A 20,382-nucleotide genomic window follows, 5' to 3' on the forward strand; every position below is an offset into this window, starting at 1 on the left:
TTGTATCCACAAAGCAGAAGGGGGGGGGGTGGCCTAGAGCTAACTGCAAGTTTCTCCAGATAATGGCTGGCACAGCAGGCTGAATTCCTGGGTTTGGCTGAGGGGATGGAGGCACAGCAGTGTCCCATCAGTAGACAGAAAGTGTCTAGAACCCCCTGGGACTGCGGAGTTACTCTTCTCCCCCCACCCCAAATGGGGGGGTCCTGTCCAGTTGCTCCCCCACGTAGCCATCGCAGCTGCAGCTTTTGCACTTGGGCCTGTAACTGGCAAGCAAGTGGTTCCATGTTTGCATCAGCCTTCCCCAACTGTTGCCCTCCAGATCCGTGGGAGTCAGCTCCTACAGTGCCATTAGCACAGCCCTGGTGGACGTCCAACACATCTGGAGAGTGCCCACTGGGGGAAGACTGGCATAGAGCTTTTTCAGGGAAGCTTCTGGCCTGATCTCACAAGTATATACCAATCCAGGCAAGTCAGACGCCTGCTAGAGGACAAGCATCCATGATCACCCTGTTCATTTCAGGGTAACTGACAATGTGTTAGGTGCTTTGTGACATATATGCTAAGTTGCCACTGGGCTTTCCTCGTTAAATGTCATTTTCCTTGTGCCCAGATGTTTTTAAAGATTCCTTTACGTGGCCCTAAATTGGATTGTCGTCACCATTCTCCAGTGAAACTCTTTCCAAGGAAGAAATCTTCTGTCAAAGCCAGCTTGCATGTTGTGTGTTTGCAGTTCTCTTAGTCGCTTGTACATACACAAACTGGGAGGGAGGAAACAGTTGCTTGCAGTGCAGAACTGTGTGACTGGGGCCAGCCTTGTCTTGACCTCTGAGACCACTGTGCCAAACCCCCTGTATTTATGGCTTGGCTTTGGCAACCTCCATTTGGCAAGCGCATGCACTTGAGGGCTGCCTTGGCAGGGATCTGGTCTGTTTCCTACCTGGCTTTACTGCCGTCTAGCTTGAGAGGCCAGTCCAGTTCTTAAGCACCTTAAAGTGTTATGTACCAAGGTAACTGTTGGCTCTGTTTATAGCTTTTTTGAGTTTCTCTTAATAAAAATTTTTTTAACGATGCTTGCTTCTCAAGGTCTCAAGCAGACCTTCTTAAAAAGTCTTGTGTTGCTTTCTTCACCGATACTACCCATCAATTTAAGTACATGTAATGAGTTTTTCATTCTGCCCGATTAAAACTCCAAAGATCCTCTTTACACTAGGAATTTAGTGCAAGGGTTGATTTTATATTTAAGTTAATTTGGTTGAAAGAACTGTCCAAAGAGAAAACACCAGGCTGAAAAACTGAAGGGGTAGGGGGAGAATCATAGCGTGTTCTGTTGGGACAGGAGGAGAAAATCACCCTGAGCTAGCCAATCTAAAAACATGGGACGCCTCCTCCAACCCACCTGGCCAGAACATCACTTAGGGCTAATGGTTCCACTTAAGAGTGCACTGTTCGTTTACTGCTCAAACAAGAGGAACAAGAACTTCAGGCATGTAACTGCAGTTGATGGAGTTACTTTCTAGTCAGTATTTCATCATTCAGTTGAAATCAGAATTTGGTGAGTTGGAGGTTAGGCCACCTCTGCATTTCTGCCAAGCATCCAACAGAAGCATTAGCAGACACAATCCAGCAAGCGGAGGGGGAAAATATTTTGGTTTTTGTCCCAAACTAAAAGTAATCGCCTTCAAGGAACTTCAGAGTTCAGGATCAGGTACTCAGCACCTTTTGGGTTCATCAAGGCAAATAAACATGGGGTTACCGCTATGTAAAGCAGTCTTTCTGTACTACTAAAAAATGGGAAGACCCCAGTTCAAATGAATTTCCAACTTGTTAGCCTTTTTATTATTCTTGAAGCATCAAGGATCAAGTAACAGCTCATCTGCCACGACAGAACTGGCTTCTGTAAGTGATGTACAATGGAGATTTCAAAAGTCAATAGTAACGAACAGAATTTTGGACACTAATGAACTTTCAAAGTTCTCTATGATTTTTCATTTCATTTTAAATACTTAGTGGCAAGGAATCAGATACTGTATATTGCAATGGTTCATAAAAGGGCAGCAAAAATGAACTGACTGGAAATTAAGTCCTCAAAAATATACATGCATCTCTAAACTGGTCAAAATTATTGTGGGCACATGCAGTGAAATACTGCAAGATTTTGACGTATTTTTTTTAAGAGAAAGCATAGAAATGGGATGCTGGGTTTTGCATATTGTCTAAAGATTCTCAACCATTTATGTGATAGGTCCTTGGTCTTGAGAGATGGAACTGCTCAGAACCAGAGTAGCAATTGCAATATGAATGAAGCAAAAATTGTTAAGAGGGTTGTATTATATTTTATTAATTCTACATTGAAAAATAATGTAGAAGATACAAGGATCAATACGTTAACTCCCAAAATTCTTCAGTCAGACTGAACATTATATACCTGCAATGTTGGGTTTCCATTTTCAACCTAATGTTCATGATCTTATTCCCCGAAACTCCACAGGACTTCTGTTGTCACCAGGAGGTATTCTTGGATTTTTATAACTGCCACAAGAGAAGCACCTCCCGTCACTCTTTTGCCCTCGAGTTTTGAGTTTAGCAGAAAACTGGCAGTGATTCTGCTTGCTTACATTGCCCAATTACTACCCCTGCTGATCATGCTGTTCATCACAAAAGGCGCAGAGGGGGTCTCACACCTGACTTTTTGATTTTTTTTGCTGTCGTCATAATGGGGAAATGTCTTAACGGGACAGGAACAGCAACGGCCGCCAGAAGGCAGTTCTCTTCCCAGAAGAGATGCGGGGCCCAGCAGGTCAGGGCGAAGGTAGGCTGCAGATTCCGAATTGAGCTCTACACTCCGTGCACTCATGAGGCAAACGTGAAAGTGGAACTCTTGTGCACTCTTACGTTTGCATTTTTTCCTTTCCGTCAGGGAGACTACACCGTTTCCACGACTCAAGGAGCTCTGTGGGAAAGAGGCTTTCATTGCCTTCCACTAGAGTTCAGCTGGGGATGTAAAAACCCACCTGCAAAAACGACACACAGCCAACCAAATGGCCTTCCACCGTCATTAGTTGGCTCCCCATACTCTCCCTGCTCAATGCTGATATTAACACTGTCCCAGGCTCAGTAACATGTAGCAAATACAGCCTTCCTCAGAAAGAAGAATGCCTTTAGACCTTTCCCACAGCCGAGTAATGCACTTGGTGAAAACAACGTTCTATTGGTCTGAAAAAGCCGCTTTTGTTACCTGTGCTGCAGTGCCTGTCCTCTTCTGTTCCCGCCTGCGTCTAAAGAGAACAAAGGAACCCTGAGTGCCACGCTGATTTTCTAAGCCAGCTTCCCAAAACTCTAGACGGGTTTCAGAGGTGTTGGGCCAGGCAATTTACGCATTTGATTACCTGAAGCCCTGCCCAGCTGGAAGGCCCCAGTTGCGGGACATTGCTGTAAACCGTTTTTCCTATCTCAGCTCAGACCCAATACCCTATTGCATCAATGCCAAGCCTCAGTTCATGCCTAAAATCACTAACTGCAAGCAGTTTTCATACGAGGTGTCAGAAAATTAAAGAGTTCATCATTGGCTGGTATTTGGTTTAGGAAAATTCTTGTTCTTATTAACAAGTAAGACTCACCTTTCACTCGGCCCTACGTATTGACCTTACATCATCCAGCGGCGACATTACACCTGGAAAGGGAAAAGGTAATCTCGTTTGCACAGAAAAAGAAAAGCTCAGCTTAAATCAGCCACACAAGTCCTCAAAATAGTCTGGAAATGCATTAAGCTGCATTTGGAACGCAGGTCAATACATTATGCACCTCGTCAATGGGATGCAGGCAACAGTTGTGTCTGTTGCAAGAGTCTCTACCTTAAGGGACCCTACCTTGCACAGAATCCCATGAGTGTGCTTGGGGGTTTGGTGGCACTTGTTACATTCTGGTGAGTGGGGAAGGGCCCCAAACTGACCAGGACTGTCACCACCACCAGCAGGAAATGGCAACATGGAACAAGCACAACTAAGACTGGGAACCTAATCTTCACATTCTCTATAGTATTTTGTGAGAGCTTCAATTGACCAAAGTGGTGACTCTGGGCTCATCACCATGCATTGGAGATTGCAAGTTGGAATATAAAAATAAATGGAAACAAGCATGAAAGAAGACAATGAAAATAAGCAATCAATCACGTTGTCTATTTATGAAATCAAGACAAAGAATGTGGTAGATCTGAATAAAATAGTCTGATCTAACAGAGAATGCCAACAAAGGTTTATGCCTATTTACAAGTGTAAGGGCTAATTATACGTGAGAAAGTATAATTAGTATGAAAAGAGGTTGCTGTGGATACATATGAAATTAAGAATCCATTCATTGATGACAGATGTTCTCCCAATAGAAAAGAATATTTGTAGCTCGGGGTTGAACTGTGGCGTCCTTGGTGCTCTCTGAGCTTGGCTGTTGGCTGGCAGACGTTCCATCACCCAACTAGGTATCATCGTCAGTGCGAGGGAGTGTGGGGTTTGCTCCCTGTCTCTATACAGTAGCTTGCCCTGCCAGTGTTGGTGGGGGGTGGTTTTCTCCTTGGTATTCCTTGATTAGGGTATTGTTTTCTGCTTGATTGTTTGTCTGGTGTTAATCCCTGCTTATCTGGGTGTAGGCTGCTGGAGAGGATGCGTTCCGGTCTTTTTGTTTCCTTCTTAGCTTTTTTATTGCCTCTTTTGAATGGTGTGTAAATGTGGCTTATCTCTACATGTCTGTTGATGGCTGCAATGCCCCTCCCTCCTCTGAACAGCTCTCCAAGGCTACCTTGTGGCCTCAGGTGGAGAAGGTGCTGCAGGCCAGGAGCAGGAGGCAAAGCCGGGCTCCTCCGTCTCATCTTCTGCAGTAGTCTCTGGCTGGCTGAGAAGCAGCCTCGGACCTGAGAGTGGAAAGGCAAAATACCAACCTGCATGGTGGGGTCAGGGCTTGTGCAACAAGAACGGCAAAATCTGGACAATTTCAGTTCAGTGCACCAGGGAATGCAAAACAAGCAATTTCTGAGCAAACTGATAGAAACAGAACTGAGAGCAAGCTTGGAGTAGGGGTTCAGGTGCTGGGCGAGAAACCAGGAGACCAGAGTTCTAGTCCCGCCTGAGGCCTGAAAGCCGGCTGGGTGACCCTGGGCCAGTCCCTCTCTTATCCCAACCCACCTCACAGGATTGTTGTTGGGGGGAAAAGGAGGAGAATGGAGTATTAGGTATGTTCCCCCCATAATCCCCTGGAGTCGGGCGGCTAATGAATTTAAATAAAAACATTATATTCAAAAGGCGGCAATGCTAGCAACAGCAATAAAACCAGGGCCCTTCTTTTTGGTGGCACCCCTTCGTTCTTGCCTCGAGGAGGGCGGCGCTGAACGACGGGACAACGGGCCCCCGGCTTCTTTGGGAAAACCTCCCCGTCAGGCTCAGCCCCGTCACCGAGCCGCGGAGGCGGCCTTTCCGCGCGGGGCCGCGACGGCCCTCCGGGTCCAGCCCAGCGAGCGGTTCTCCGCGCCCACCGGGTGGGCGGGGGTGGGGTGCTTTCGGCCGCCCCCCGCCTTGGAAAGGGCGGACCCGAGGCTTCCCGCGACTCCTCGCAGCGGAACAGGCAGCCCTCCCGCCGAAGGCCAACGCCGGCGCGGGCGGGCGGGCACGCGAAGGGGCCCGGCCTCGCAACAGGGGACTAAACATGCCGGGAAGAGGCGTCTGCAGGCGTCCCAAAGAGACGCCAAACTCGCCAAAGGCTGGGCTATTACGACACTCGTGGCATCGATACCTCCAGAGCGCGTCGGGACACTCGTCACCACGCGAGCCGAAGGCCCCACCGCGGGGCTCCCGCCACGCGACCACGCCTCGCCGCGCGCGCGGAGGAGAGAACGGCTGGGCCGCCTGGAGCGCCTTTTATAAGCGCCCCCGCCCTCCGATTGGCTGGCTTTTGTGCGCGAAACCGGCCGATCCCGTTGCTCCTTTTCCGCCCCCTTTGCGGCCAATCCTCTTTCCCTCTCTCGCTTCTTCTTGAACCGGCCGCGTCCATTCGCCATCTGCTTTATGACGTCCTCCTCGTTTGATTGGATGAGCCGACGTGACCCAAGGGCCGGGGATTGGCGGGAATCAATGTTGAAAATCCGAAAGACGGAGGAAACGACCTCAAGGAACGCGAGCCTAGGCACGGAAGGGGCGGGCAAGTCCCCTGCAAAGCAAGCCCTGATGGGAATTGTAGGCAGCACGCAGCTAACGGTACCCGGCTCTTGTAAAAGCCGCGCGATCAGGACTACGAATCCCGGCGACCCAGGGAGGCGACTGACGTAGCGGCGCTTCCTGCCCGGCTGCTGTGAGGGGAGAGGACGAGTAGCCCGGCTAGGCGCTTGGCGGCGGCGGCGGGGAAACCGGGGGAGAGTCACCATGCGGTGGGGAGCCGCGCGCAGGCTGGCGCAGCCGCCCCCGCTGCCCACAGGTGAGCGGGAGGGCGCGCGGGGCGGAGCCCGGCGGAGGAGAGCACCCCCGGCTCAGAGGGAGCGGGCCCCTTCCCCGCCCAGGGCCGGACCACAGAGCCCATCATCCTCATGCCGCGCGGACGCTGGCCGGGGCTGGTGCAGTTGCCGCTGGACTCCAGCTCCCGTCAGCCCCGCCAGCGCAGCCATGGCGGCGGCGGATGATGGGAGCTGCACAGCCCGGGGCAGAGGCGCCGCGCTTTCTCTTCCAGGGCTGGAGCCGCCCCGGCCTGTCGCGGGAGTCCCTGCAGGAGGAGCAGCGCCGCCCTCCTCCGGGAGCTCGGGCTCGACCGCCTCAGCCGTCCCCACCGCGCCGGAGTGCGGCGCACGGAATCGGCCTCGCGGGGTGGGAGTTCTGGGGGTTGTAGTCTCAGCAGACCCGGAGGGGGCCAACTTGCGGAGGGTCGACCTGTCCCCGTCGGTGAAGTCCTTTGGGTGCCCCCAAATACTTCTCCGTTCTTTCTTCGAGGGTACCTTTCAGCTGCACCGCCTGTTAAGGACCGGTGTGAAAGGGAGAAGTGGTTCTGGTGCTCTTCCTTTGTAATCTGCCCGAAAAAGTGTGTTAGAAGCCTTTAGAAACAAACCCATCCGTTCCGCTCTCTGTTTAATCTGGCATGTCAGAAATAAAGGGCCGCTCGAGAATGCAATGGCACCACTTCAAATTCAGGGAAACATTAGGGTAAACCGATCGAACTTTAGCTGTTTTCTGAACATTTAAAGTGAGGGGATAAATTCTGGTGGTGTGACAGAGAAGGCCCACCTTTTACACAAGCAGGACCATTAGCAAGCCTTGTGCAGCAGATCTCAGATTGCAGTGTGGTCTGTATGTGACTGGACAGCATTTAATTTGGTGTCTCACATCTTTGTACAAAGTTCACTCCCTCCAGAATTGAATAAGGAAGGCTAGAATGACTCTAAAGGTCAGCTGACGCAATCTGCTTTATTAAGTAAAGTTATTTCCTTCTCAAGTCAGGTGAAGCAAACGTTTAACACAAAGGTGGCACTTAAGTACAGCTGCAAGCAGAATGGCTCTCTTCCACTCTTAGTGTATTGTGAAAGAGATGGATCATTGAACAAGTTGATTCAGAGTTCTCACTCGAGGCACAAATGACTAGGCCGAAATTATTCTGCTTCAGACACATTATGTGAAGACCCAGCTCTCTGGAAAAGGCTCTGGTGCCAGGTAGAAGGAAAGAGAAGAGGACAACCAGCAGCAAGGTAGATGGACTAATTTACAGAGGCGATGAGTGCACCATTTGGGAGACGTGAAAGAACAGGCTAGGGATAGATAGTCTTGGAGAAAATCTGTGTGGTCACTAGGAGTCGAAAATGACTTGGTTGCACATAATCGATGTTAAAGTATTTTTAAGTGCCAGGTGCGTGTTATCTGAACATGGGCTGCTCCTAGCTTTCAGGTGTTCTGCCAATTAAAGACACATTAAGCTTTACATGATCTGTGTTTTGGGTACATGTGGGGAGCATATATAAATCTAGGTGATACGGGCATATCCTTAAGACATAGAAATGGCTACCTGAGCTAAACATGCACATCAATGACACACATACAGAGATGTTAAAGATATTGCTTGTGCCATTAACAAGTTGTACATTTGGAATAAACAGGATAACAAGGTGCCTACATCAGTAATCATGATGGGGGGCAGCCTAAAAATTCAAGGAGAGAAGACATTTGGGTGCTACCCTCAAGGAATATCTAAGCAGTTGCTTGTCATTAAAAGGTAAGCAATTTTGGGCCTGGATTTCGAAGAGAGATCTCCAGGGAATTCAAAAGTTTTAGGCTTGACTGGTGGTCAGAAAACATCCTGAAAGGGGGCTTTGGCAAATTGTTTCTGTGCTGTTGCCCTTTCAGTTTGGATATTTAAAATTTTGAAATATTCCTAAGGATTTGGGCAGCTTACCTTTGATGCTGGTATTGAAATCCTCTGGTCCTGGGAGCAAATACTTATTGTAAAAGAAATGTCAAGCTTGTATTTAGGAATCTAACTTTCTACATGCCCTCTTTTAATGCAAGTAACTCCCAGGTCATCTCTGGGATTGAAATCTTTTATTTTTGTGTGTGTGTGATGGATATGAATGTGCAAAGTTCATGTTTTAAGAATCACTTGTTAAGACACCATTGTACCCCTAATAGTTTCAATCTGGCTCATTTTTTCTCTTGGATAATTAAAGTGCAAGGATTAAGGCACTCATTTTACCTTTACTGCTGAAACATGCAAAAAGCAAGGTTGAACATTTTGGCTCCACTTTTACTATTCCTTGTCCACTGAGGTCTTGGGTAGTCATAGGGCATTCTTTGTGGGCCATGAGTTGAAAAAGGTTGCATGCTCAGGTTTGATACAAAATAAATCATTCCTTATGATCTTGGTGAAATCCCAGGTGTGGTCTCTGTGCCTGCATGTGGAGCCTAATTTAAGATGTTCTGGCACTATGGTAGGATTTACTTGCCTATCTGCACCTCTGTTGTGCTGCTTGAATTCTGAAGGGAATGGATCTTTTGATTTTGCTCAGTCCTCTGAGTGGCAGCTTTGAATAAAAAACTTTCCCCTGCCATTATCTTCCCAGTTTTCCACCCATCTCTTGTTTGCTTCCTTCATCTATCCAGTGCCTGTCCCCGCCCCCCTTGTTGGTATAGTTTCATATTCTCAACTGGTTTTGCCCAGGCCCATGTCTCAGCTCAGTTATTCTTCCAATCTACCACCTCACCCAAATCCCATGTCCATAGTAAACTAGAAAGTTGGGGAAGAGTTGAAGCAAAAACTCTTCTATTGCATGAAGTTTCTATCTAGCTAGAGTTGTTGATGTTGAGGAGCAATCAGACATGCCTTCTGACCACCTCAGCAAACACGAAGCATTTGAAGATTTAGCTTTGCTCAGACTTCTGCTCCGTCAGCCTCACTCCTTATGTCAGATTGCATACCATGAAAGCCATCGTAAGCAAGTGGGTTTATAGCCTCCCTGATGCCATGAAACATTTAGCAGTTTAACGTGACTTGGAGCTTTAGTGGTTGCTCGTATTAATGTCATCCTCTTAATGCACCAAATTAAACTTTGATTGTAAACCGCCCAGAGTCCCCTTTTTGGGGGAGATGGGCGGTGATGGAAATTTGAAATACAAACAAACAAACAAACCCTTTAAACCCACTAAGATATATTTAAAAATTGCCCTACCTGCTCCAGGGAGTGGCTGTCCTCCTTTGTAGTCCTCAGGCAAGGCTGAATATCGTAGTGAAGTCTCAAGGCCAGAAGAAATGCATTGGGGGATGGAAAGTTGCTTTTTTCATGAGGTGACGGTATAGCCACATGTGTGCGAGGTAGCCAGGTTTCTGCCTTCCATTCTGCTTCATTTGTACAATGGATGGAAATTGTGTTTATTTTTTCCCAGGAAACAGAACTGTCATCATTACCTTATTTTGTCATGCTCCTCCTTTGCTCAGAATACTTTTCTTCTCCATCTTGGTACTGATGCTCAAAGCAAACTGAGTTGGAAAGAAAGGCCTTTCAACCAATGAAATAAAAGCATGTCAAGTATTAAACAGGCTGTGAGAGGAAAAAGATGGAACTCCATTTATTGGACAGTAACAACTGCAGATACAATCCAAAAAACGACAGAATGATCTCAGTTTGAATTCAGGGCAAGCCATCTAACATCACAGTGATCCAAATATACACCCCAACCACAGATGCTGAAGAAGCTGAAGTAGAGCAGTTCTATGAGGATCTGCAGCACCTACTGGACAACATGCCTAAAAGAGATGTTATTCTCATCACAGGAGACTGGAATGCTAAGGTGGGCAGTCAAATGACACCTGGAATTACAGGTAAGCATGGCCTGGGTGAACAAAACAAAGCAGGACAAAGGCTGATAGAATTTTGCCAAGACAACTCACTCTGCATAACAAACACTCTCTTCCAACAACCTAAGAGACGGCTTTATATATGGACTTCACCAGATGGACAACACCGAAATCAGGTTGACTACATCCTTTGCAGCCAAAGGTGGCAGACATCTATACAGTTGTATACTCTCACCCCACCTATTCAACTTGTACGCAGAACACATCATGCAACATGCTGGGCTTGAGGAATCCAAGGCTGGGGTTAAAATTGCTGGGAGAAACATTAACAATCTCAGGTATGCAGATGATACCGCTTTGATGGCTGAAAGTGAGGAGGAAGAGCCTTATGATGAAGGTGAAAGAAGAAGGTGCAAAAGCTGGGTTGCAGTTAAACCTCAGAGAAACCAAGATTATGGCAACCAGCTGGCAAATAGAGGGAGAAAATGTAGAAGCAGTGAAAGACTTTGTATTTCTAGGTGTGAAGATTACTGCAGATGCTGACTGCAGCCAGGAAATCAGAAGACGCTTAATCCTTGGGAGAAGAGCAATGACAAATCTCGATAAAATAGTTAAGAGCAGAGACATCACGCTGACAACAAAGGCCCGCATAGTTAAAGCAATGGTGTTCCCTGCAGTAACATATGGCTGCGAGAGCTGGACCATAAGGAAGGCTGAGCGAAGGAAGATCGATGCTTTTGAACTGTGGTGTTGGAGGAAAATTCTGAGAGTGCCTTGGACTGCAAGAAGATCCAACCAGTCCATCCTCCAGGAAATAAAGCCAGACTGCTCACTTGAGGGAATGATGTTAAAGGCAAAGCTGAAGTACTTTGGCCACATAATGAGAAGACAGGACACCCTGGAGAAGATGCTGATGCTAGGGAGAGTGGAAGGCAAAAGGAAGAGGGGCCGACCAAAGGCAAGATGGATGGATGATATTCTACAGGTGACAGACTCGACCTTGGGGGAGCTGGGGGTGTGGACGACCGACAGGAAGCTCTGGCGTGGGCTGGTCCATGAAGTCACGAAGAGTTGGAAGCGACTGGACGAATAAACAATAAAACAACTGCAGAACACCTCGGTCTTGCTAGCTAGCCAGTCCAAGGGGATTTGCCCATTTTTCAGATGAGCCCAGATCATCCTAGTGGGGCAAAATGGTCTCTCCCAGGACTGTCCCCCAGCAGATTTCTTGGTTTCCATAGCGCTTTCCAACCTTTCTCTCCACCGTCCTCTCTGTTTTGAGAAAGCTTGATAGGTGGTATCTCACTGGCAATTTAGTCTTCAGGGCAGGGCTTTCTCAGTTGTGGCGCCTCAGGTATGGAATATGTAGCTGGGAGTGAAATGTTAAACTGTAACTCAGTCAAGACGGCAGATACTGATAACATTCTGTATTTAACATCTTTCAAGATATATTTCAGGAACTATGGCACTTTTGTAATTCACTTCAAAAGCTGCTTGATACCCTCTTCCCTCTATTTTATTGTTCATTTTGTTTTTAGTCTTTAACAAAGGGGAAAAAAAACAAAAATTATAAGGACTCCTCATATATTATATAACATTTCACACAACACTTTCAGTAAAATATGACCATTTGCATTATAATCCATACAAAATATGTGCCTGTGAGCAACTAATTCACAAATAACGTAAGGTCTTCAGTCCAGTGAAGAACTGGAGCCATAAATTTTTACTTCTGGCGTTGAAGTATTAGTCTCATAGCAATAAGAAGGGTGTGGATAATCCATTCTGTTGTCTAGCCATGTGTTTCCATGTACCAGGGATGTTGTTCAAAAGCATATTGGCGTCTAAAATATTATACCTTGTCTCTTAACTTAATGCATATAATTATTTTCCCATAACATAATGATTTCTGGACATTGCAAAAACATATTTTACGAAGCATTATTCTCATTAGATCCTGAGCACTTGATACAAACACAGTGAAGTCCAGTAAGTCCCTAATATTTATTTAAACTATAAGCCATAGTTTCAGACTTACTGGAATTTTGGATAACTTAATGCAGTTTCCCATTGTTTGGACGTAAGCTGTGGATATGTTTCAGGAATTGAGCTTTCCTTCTTTCCTTCAAAAACTGCTTTCATCTTTCTGGATATTATAAAAATGGTGTAGGGCTGTGTTGTTGTTTTTTTGTTTTTTTTGCAGATCTTGTTTTGCGTGACATCAGATTTATGAATAAAACATCTCTTTTGCTGTTAACTAGATGCAGCTTTTATGATGTTCCATTGTGGGACTAGATTATGAGTGCCAACAAGAATACCCGCTACAATCGTTTCTCCGGCAGTAACACTCCCGCAGTAACACTCCCAGAAAACACTACCAGGGTAAGATGATGCAGCTTGGCTGTCATCTCACCAGGCAACTTGGAGTTTTATCCAGCTCCCCTTCTCTTTGTGTTAGGCCTATCTCATTCCTGCTTTCAGCCCGTGAAGGATCGAATGTAACGTGTTCTCTCTCTGTTGCAGACAAGAATGGAAACTACTTTTGGACCTACGTACCCTCCTGTGACCACCATCACTAAAGGTTGGGATTGAATAACCCTTGCTCTGTCTACTCCATTTACAGTTATAACGTAGTTTACAGAATAAAGAAATCTTGGCTTACTGGCCTCCTCTGAAAACCCAATAATTTGTTCATCACATTAAAGGTCCATCCTGCATTTCATAAAATTCAGAGCTGAATTCCATAAAAGCTAGATTCCTACACTACGATCTCCAACATTCGTAGGAACCAGCAATAGGCTGCATGCTATTATGGAAAGCAAGAGTACTCCTCTAATCAGGCAGCATGTAGAGTACTGAACAGTTCTGGGGATCATTTAAGGCCATCAATAATCGTTAGTCCACAGAATGAGAAACGTGACGGATCAGTTGAAAGACAGCTGCGGTTAACTGCCTGGGAATAAGAAGATGGAGGGAAGACGTGACTGTGATTGCCAAGTACCTGAAAGCATGACAGTCAAGAGATGTTGCCAGGTGGTTCTCTGCCGCTCCAGGTGACAGAAGTGAAGGGTGGAATTATCAACAGTTATTAACCTATGCTCTGTGGAAAATCTCTTCATTGCAAAGTTGTTTTCAAAAATCATTCTGCCCCATCCTCAGCTGACTACCCTCGGCAAGTTTGGAGGAGAAGTGTGGAGTTTTATTAATCTGTTTTTCTTTTTTCTGGACATGTTTTTCAAAGCTGCTCAGTGATTATAGGGAATTTGTTTTGTCGCAGAATGTCTCACCTCTCTCTCCTGATTCTCCTTTTAGTCGATGGAAGTAGCACATTCAAACAGCCCCGCCTGACGCCACCCTCCTCAAGTGCGCTTACCTATTCCCCCCGCGACGAGGATGATGGCATGGTACGTGCTTTGAGGAGAGCAGGGTTGGGAATGGAGTCCATCTGCACTTTCTGTTACTCCGTTTCAAGTCACACAGTCACTATTTGCTGGGGTTTTTCTGTGTCTGTTGAGATTCCTCCTCTCACGGGGTGCGCAGTTGAACATAGGAAGACATCTGTCTGAGAGTTCTGCTAGATGTTCTCATCCCAGTTCTCCTAAATATTAGCAGTGCTTCAACTGAAGGGGTTTCATGGTGGATTGCAGTCTCGGTCTCCAAGGTGCGGGTTTGTGTTCGCTGTCAGGCTTTTACATCCAAGCTTGTTATTTCCCAATCCTCAGTTACCCCATAAGGTTTTAATTTAGCCAGAATGACAGCTTCTTCCCTTATAGAAGCTGAAAGCCAGCTATTTAATTCAGTAAATACTGTAGTTGCATTCTGAGCCTTTTCACCAGCTCAGCTAGTCGTTTTCAGAAATTTCGCATTCAGAAGCACAATGTAATATTGTTAAGAATTATAAAGTACTGCGTGTGGTTGGTGCTTTTGGGAAGCTTAATAACAGTAGTCATTCTGGGTTAATGAGGGTTGAAGTACTTGTTGAGTTTGAGCTTTTTAGAAAACAGTGGCTTATTTATCTGGCTACACTCCATAAATCTTTGGTTCGGGGTTTGAAAATATTCTGTGTATATACACCATCCTTGGAGATGTTGAAAAATAGGTAATTGTTCAAAATGAAAAGAAATTGATGAATAGTTAAAACTCAAGAAAGGAAGCTTCATACTGCCTCCCCCCCCCCCCCCGCTTGCCTTTAAAGCTCTAATCAAAGCATGGAATCTAGATCGCACCAGGGCTGTTAGGCTCATACCGGTTCTTGGTTTCTGCTTTGGGTTCCCTGCCAGCTGGCTGAAATGTCAGAGGAGGGCTTACCAGGGGCAGGACCTTCTCAGCTGCAGCACAACTTTGTGGAAAGCTCCCTTCCAGGAGGCCCCTGTTTGAATTCAGTGCCAAGTAAAGGATTACCATTTTAGAGAGGTTACTGTTTCATGTATTTATTTTAATTTTAATTTTGATGTGCTTATGCATTTTATTTATTTCAATTGATATCCCACCTTTCTATGCAAATGGGGATTCAAGGAAGCTAATCATTTTCTTTAAAATTAAGAAGTTAACATGTGTATCAAAATTAACACTAAAGTTGATCAATAATGAAAGGCTGGATTAAAGCGATACATCTTTATAGATTTACTAAATATGAGTGTGGAGGTCAAAGAGTGCATTCCTTAGCATCTAGGAGAAAGCCTTCTCAGCCATGCCTGAGCTGTAAATCTCTGGCAGTGGGTGGCATCTTTGTGAGAGCCTTGCCTGGAGATTTGTACAGCATTACAACAGAAGAGGTGGTTCCTTGAGTCCTAAACCATTGTGGGGTTTAAAGGTTAATATCGGCAGCTTAAACCATGACATCTGAGCAACTGTCAATCCATGCAGATCTTTCAACACAGGAATCCTGTGATCCCTGCCTTTTGTGCTAGGTCACAGCCAGTTACGGTCTCCTAGCACCACCTTCTGGGCACAGGCAAACAGGAAGGACTGGAAGCATTGCAAAGCAGTACTCTGAAAGCCTCCACCTGCCTCAATGATGCAGATGGTTTTAAAAGCCCCCAAGAGGATTCCAGTCATTTACCAGGGTGGCTAAAGCAGCCTCAGTACCATATCTTGGCCCAAAGCCCAGTTTAAATGGCTTATGAAAATAAGTATCATCCAAATTAGTCTGGAGCTACAAGGCCACCCCTTTCCCATCACTTTTTTGTGAGTTTGAAACTGGCCTATAATGACATCAAGCTCCCAAGTCAAGGGAAGATTTCTTCAGTAGACATCCTGTAGCTGCCTCTTGTAGTGGGTGGGGTGTAAATACATCTCATCTACAAGGGAGCATTAATCACTTCCTTAACCATCAGGCTGGTCCTATCCTGGCTGATTTAATCACTGCAAGAATAGCAAATCCAGAAAAACTGCCTGTCCTGGGGCAGTTGCACATTCATACAAACACTGTAGGTCTCACTTGTCTTTCCTTCCCTCAGCCCAGGAACCTCTCTGAGAGGTGGTAGTTCCACTAGCAGCTGCCCTTGCTGAGCCAGTCCTAGAAAGCCTGCAGCCAGTACAGGCTGGGTGATTGGTGGGCATGGTGCCCAGCTGGCTTTCCCACCCCCAAACAGGAAGCCACAGAGCAGAACCCTGACCGAATTGAATAGGAGGAAGTCTCCAGCCATCTACGCAAAGCAAATTGGCAGAAGTGTGTGTGAGAGAGAGGCAGCCTAACCACAAGCGCTCTGAGAAACAGCAGAGGCCATGAGCAGCAGAGGGAGAAGCGTGCTAAGTTTTTGGTGAGGGATCATAGTCAGGAGCCAGCATTTCTGGTCAGAAGCCCGGTTGAGCATCGGAAAGTTTCACGTTGGGGAGGTGAGCTTTTTATGTATCCGTATCTGAGGCAAAAGTAGCTCCGAGTCAGCCTGGAGAGCTCTTGCAGCTGCTTGTCTGAGATTTGTCAAGCTTTTGCCAATGATTCAATCACTAAGTGAAATGCTGGTATTATGCAAGAAGCGAGAGGATTTCCAAGGGCTCAGGGTAGCATTTCTGCTTTACGGTGCTCTATTAAAAGCCAAAGCAACATCTTTGCAGGGCAAGTAAATGTGCTTTGTCTGCCACTGATGTGCCTGGGCCTCCCTCACCTGAACCTGCAGTTTATTTCTTGTTTCCAAAAATGTGAAGAGGTTTGCAGAAGGAATATGATGGTCTCGCTGTTTCTTTGTGTGCTGCTTGGCACTCTGCTCTTTGTTGACTTTGCTTGTCACAAGTTGAACAACAACTTGGGGACAGGGCCTTGCGCAAGTGTTTTGGATTTTGTTAGAAAGGGCCTTCTGGAATCTCCATAATGCTGGTTCTGAACAAACACACGTTGTAGGTTGTCGGTCACGGCTGCCGTGCTGTTTCACCTTATGTAGCTACTGAACCATCTCTTTCTCCACAGCCGCCGATAACCCGCCTGTCTGACTCCACCATCTCCCTTCGCTCCTTGCATTCGGAGTCCAACATGTCCCTGCGCTCAACGTTCTCTCTCCATGAGGAAGAGGAGGAGCCAGTAGGTATTTGGGGGTTGGGGGGCAGAGTTTTCCTCATACATGATGCAGAACAAGTATATAAAAGTTTTTTTTTATTACTACCAGAGTAGAAATGCAGCTGTATTGCAGGAATTTCATTCTTCTTTTTACAAAGAAGCCATTGGTGACAATTATTAAAACAAGCCTCCTGCCTCCCCCTCCCCCTGTCCCCAGAAGCAGAATGAAAGCATTCTAATAATTGATATTATTGCTGTCTAAAAGAAAAGCCAAGATGAGTCTAAACCCGAGACGAATGTGGCTCCCTTATACGGCTGCTGGTGATTCTCATGTCCAAAGGTATCCTTGGTCCGTGCTAGGCCCGTGTTTTTAACTGCCCCTTGCAGCATGCACTGCTGGAGCCAGAAGGAGCTTTGAGGAAGGAAATCTATGGGGCTGGTGTTGCAGCCAAGTTGCTCTGGCTTCTCATGGCCCTTGTTAGCTTATAGGGGCTCTGGACTGTAGCTTCAGTTATCCCTTGCTGTTGGTCATACTGGCTGTAATCACAGATGAAACTAGAAGGGCCACAAGCTTGCCCACCCCTGGTGTAAAGGAAGTGGTCACCCTTTTCTGGCATAATTCTTTCAAGCGTAAATCAGTGCCTCGCCACAATTCATGGCCCTTGCATAAAATCCGCTCTGTACCTCTCTAGAGCCTACAGCCAATGCCCCACTATCCAAATTTTCTCTCTCAATTATGACGTGTGTGCATATGCACACATGCAGTTCAGTTTCTGGGTATGCTGACAGTGGGCCTTTGGAAATTTGCAAAAAAAACTGGCAATAACAAAACAAATTCCAAAACTCTCCCCAAAATTTGGCAAAAAGGTGACATCATCAATGTGTGTGACCCAGTTTGTATGGCATTGTCCTTCCCCACTTAGCACTTGGCTCTCCCAAAAAGAAAAGGTGCTCTTCCTGCCATCAAAAAATGTTATTTACTGCAGAGCAGAAGCTACCTTACCTTGACCACGTTGTGCAGGTAGATTGAGGCAGGGAGTTATCCCTGGGCAGAGAAGGGGACTGAGCGTGCAGTCCTGCCCCCAGTGGTGTAAATACAGGGTAGGGAGCTGCTTTGGGTCTGCAGGCAGAGAGGCCTGCCCGGCTCTGCCTGGCCACCCACTCCTCACCTCCTTGCAAGAGGATCCTTGGTGGTGCTAGTGTCTTCCCCTGCTAACCGCTTTCATCCTCTCCTTTCTCTCCTCCTCCCTGATTATGAAGGAACAAGGGAAACATTTCGTATCTGGGCTGCAAAACTCTGGACTAATTCTAACTAGGTAGCAGCAGAAAGATACAGAAGACATAACTCTTTAGTGCCTTCTAGTGGTCATCTGGATTTTTACAGCCCAGTTGAAAGGTTTTGCTTGGGCCCTAGAGAGCCCTGCTTATACCCCTGCCTGGCCCCTCTTTTCCCTGACGTTGGTATGTTTACCTGGGGGTCTGATGGGAGGTGCACTTATGTTGGCTTGAATGTGAGGTGCTCTGTTGCACCCTAAGAAAAAGGGGCCCTAGTTTGCAGAGCTGTGCTCAAGCTGAAACAGATGCCAGGAAGGTTTTTCTCTGCTGAATGCATAGAGGTCGTAGAGAGGACGGGTTGAAGCCAACGCATGCTCCTCTTTCTCTGCCCAGGGTGAGCTCTCCGCCCATTCACAACCTTGAGCTTCATTTTCTGCCATTAACTTGTGCCCAAAGCTCCCCTGCCTGGCCGAGCATTGCTGTATTTGAGCTCTTTCAGTTTCACTTTTGTGTTCTGGTTGGTTGCAGGAACCTCTGGTGTTTGCTGAGCAGCCTTCTGTGAAACTCTGTTGCCAGTTGTGTTGCAGTGTGTTTAAAGATCCTGTGATCACGACCTGTGGGGTAAGAAGCCAGACCAGGCTGCGTTTTCAGTCACATTTTCAGTCACAGCGATCGGGTGCTTGAATCGGTACACGTTTGGGGATCGACCTAGGCCATCCTATCCAATGCCCTGCTCAGTGCAGGAATCCAAATTAATGCACCTTTGATTGGTCAGCTCTAGAATCTTCCCAGGTACGGAAGTTAGGCTGAGTAGCCTGTAATTCCCTGGATTCTTACCTGCCTGCTCCCCTTCTTTCTTTCAGTCTCAAATGTCAGTCCTTCCCTTCTACTCTTCCCAAATCCCTGGAGGAGATAGAGGCGAAAAAGAAGTTAAAGCGCAGCCCAGATCTGTCTTCTCTTTGGCTGCCCTTTTTTCCTCAACAGACTCTTTGCCGTTGTGCTTTCGGCATCTCCTTTGTTAGGAACTTCAACCCGTCTAGACCTTCTTTATCCGTTGGCCTCTCTTGTCATCCTCTGAGCTTTTAAAATCCAGTTTTTGAAATCTAAAAACGTATTTGTTGATGCTCAGCTTTAGCTTCCCTTAATCTCAAGAACGTCAGCAAACAAGGTCCCTTTCCCGCAGTCTGCCTGCTATTTTCATTTCTTTGATTAAAACCTCCCTGTTGATTACTATGTCAGGCATAGCTGAGTATTTTATGCCTTCCTCTGCCCTCTTCCGGAGAAAGTTGTCAGCAGCACAAGTCAGGGATTTCCTGGAAGGACCGTGCTTGGCAGAGTTGGTCTCTGACAGGTGTCAGCATGTTTAAAGTCTCCATCACTACTACTGTACCGGTGGAGCCCGGTATGGCTTGGCACTTGGCACTGGCATGACTACCTACTCCAAGTCCTGGCAATTGTTCCAGTGTGTGCTTCCTGAGTAGGGGTGTTGAAGTCCTCTCTCACCTGTGAGATTTGGGGCAGGGGAGCAAGGAAACCACATTTCTTGGAGTACGCCTTGCTCTTGTCACCTTCCCTGATGGCCTTTAGGAGGGAATCAAAACAATTTGGCTGCCAGCATCACCAAGGCAGATAGCAAGAGGGGCATTGTTGTTGTTGTAGAACATGTAGAGTTGGAATGTTTATATTGTGGGATTTTCTGTAAATCTGTACAAGTATATATGGAATCGGGTATACAAATGTTATAATAAATACATTTCTTGTATTTATTTAGACTCGTTATCCTTGGGGACTTCAGCCTGCCTGCCTTGGGCATGGAGTCAGAGGTGGCTTGGCCACCATGACAGCAATGGGCCTGACCCATGTCATTGAGGGCCCAACACATGACAGTGGTCATATGCTAGATCTAGTTTCCTTGTTGGAGCAGTGAGATCTGAAGTCGGGGGAGACTGCTGTTGCTCCTTTGTCATGGTCAGATCACTCTCTGTTGGCTCTGGAGTTCTCTGCTACTTTCCCCCACTGCAGGGAGCCTGGATCTATTCAATCAGTCCAGCTCAGGTGACGATGGACCCAGTAAGGTTCCAGAGGGAGCTTGGGTTGTCCCTGAAGGCCTGGTGCATGGTCTGACTTAGGCCTTGGTCACCACCTGGAATGAGAGGGCAGCAGGGGCTTTGGATTAGTTTGTGCCCATGCGGCTTCTCTTTTCTCACAGATCCCCAAACTCTCCATTGTTTAATGAGCAATTGAGGGAGATGAGATACCTAGACCAACACTGGAGGACAATGAGAAGTGAACCCCACTGAGCACGAGCT

The 20,382-nt window shown here is 46.7% G+C and overlaps 1 protein-coding gene, 2 long non-coding RNA genes and 1 other non-coding gene across 4 annotated transcripts in view; 1 reads left to right on the forward strand and 3 right to left on the reverse strand.

Annotated features, from left to right (window-relative positions):
- Positions 1–1,213: 1,213 nt before the first annotated feature.
- LOC134505296 (uncharacterized) lies at positions 1,214–2,314 on the reverse strand. Its single transcript, XR_010068716.1, has 2 exons — positions 1,493–2,314; positions 1,214–1,442 (listed from the first exon to the last, which is right to left on the reverse strand). It is a non-coding gene; the product is annotated as an uncharacterized LOC134505296 (long non-coding RNA).
- A 9-nt stretch (positions 2,315–2,323) lies between these two features.
- Positions 2,324–5,861, reverse strand: LOC134505295 (uncharacterized). Its single transcript, XR_010068715.1, has 5 exons — positions 5,776–5,861; positions 4,789–4,900; positions 3,618–3,670; positions 3,236–3,275; positions 2,324–3,011 (listed from the first exon to the last, which is right to left on the reverse strand). It is a non-coding gene; the product is annotated as an uncharacterized LOC134505295 (long non-coding RNA).
- Positions 3,486–3,568, reverse strand: LOC134505526 (small nucleolar RNA SNORD60). The gene has a single exon (XR_010068735.1). It is a non-coding gene; the product is annotated as a small nucleolar RNA SNORD60 (small nucleolar RNA).
- Positions 5,862–6,343: 482 nt separating the features above from the next.
- TRAF7 (TNF receptor associated factor 7) overlaps positions 6,344–20,382 on the forward strand; it is a 44,886-nt gene continuing 30,847 nt past the window's right edge. Inside the window, exons 1-6 of the mRNA XM_063314863.1 lie at positions 6,344–6,453; positions 12,567–12,687; positions 12,829–12,886; positions 13,618–13,709; positions 16,712–16,822; positions 18,602–18,694. Coding sequence (XP_063170933.1) covers positions 12,604–12,687; positions 12,829–12,886; positions 13,618–13,709; positions 16,712–16,822; positions 18,602–18,694 — 438 coding nt within the window. The 5' untranslated portion in view covers positions 6,344–6,453; positions 12,567–12,603. The remainder of the gene's footprint in view (positions 6,454–12,566; positions 12,688–12,828; positions 12,887–13,617; positions 13,710–16,711; positions 16,823–18,601; positions 18,695–20,382) is intronic.

Source organism: Candoia aspera, chromosome 14 (assembly GCF_035149785.1).
Source record: "Candoia aspera isolate rCanAsp1 chromosome 14, rCanAsp1.hap2, whole genome shotgun sequence".
In the NCBI taxonomy this organism is placed as follows: Eukaryota; Metazoa; Chordata; class Lepidosauria; order Squamata; family Boidae; genus Candoia; species Candoia aspera.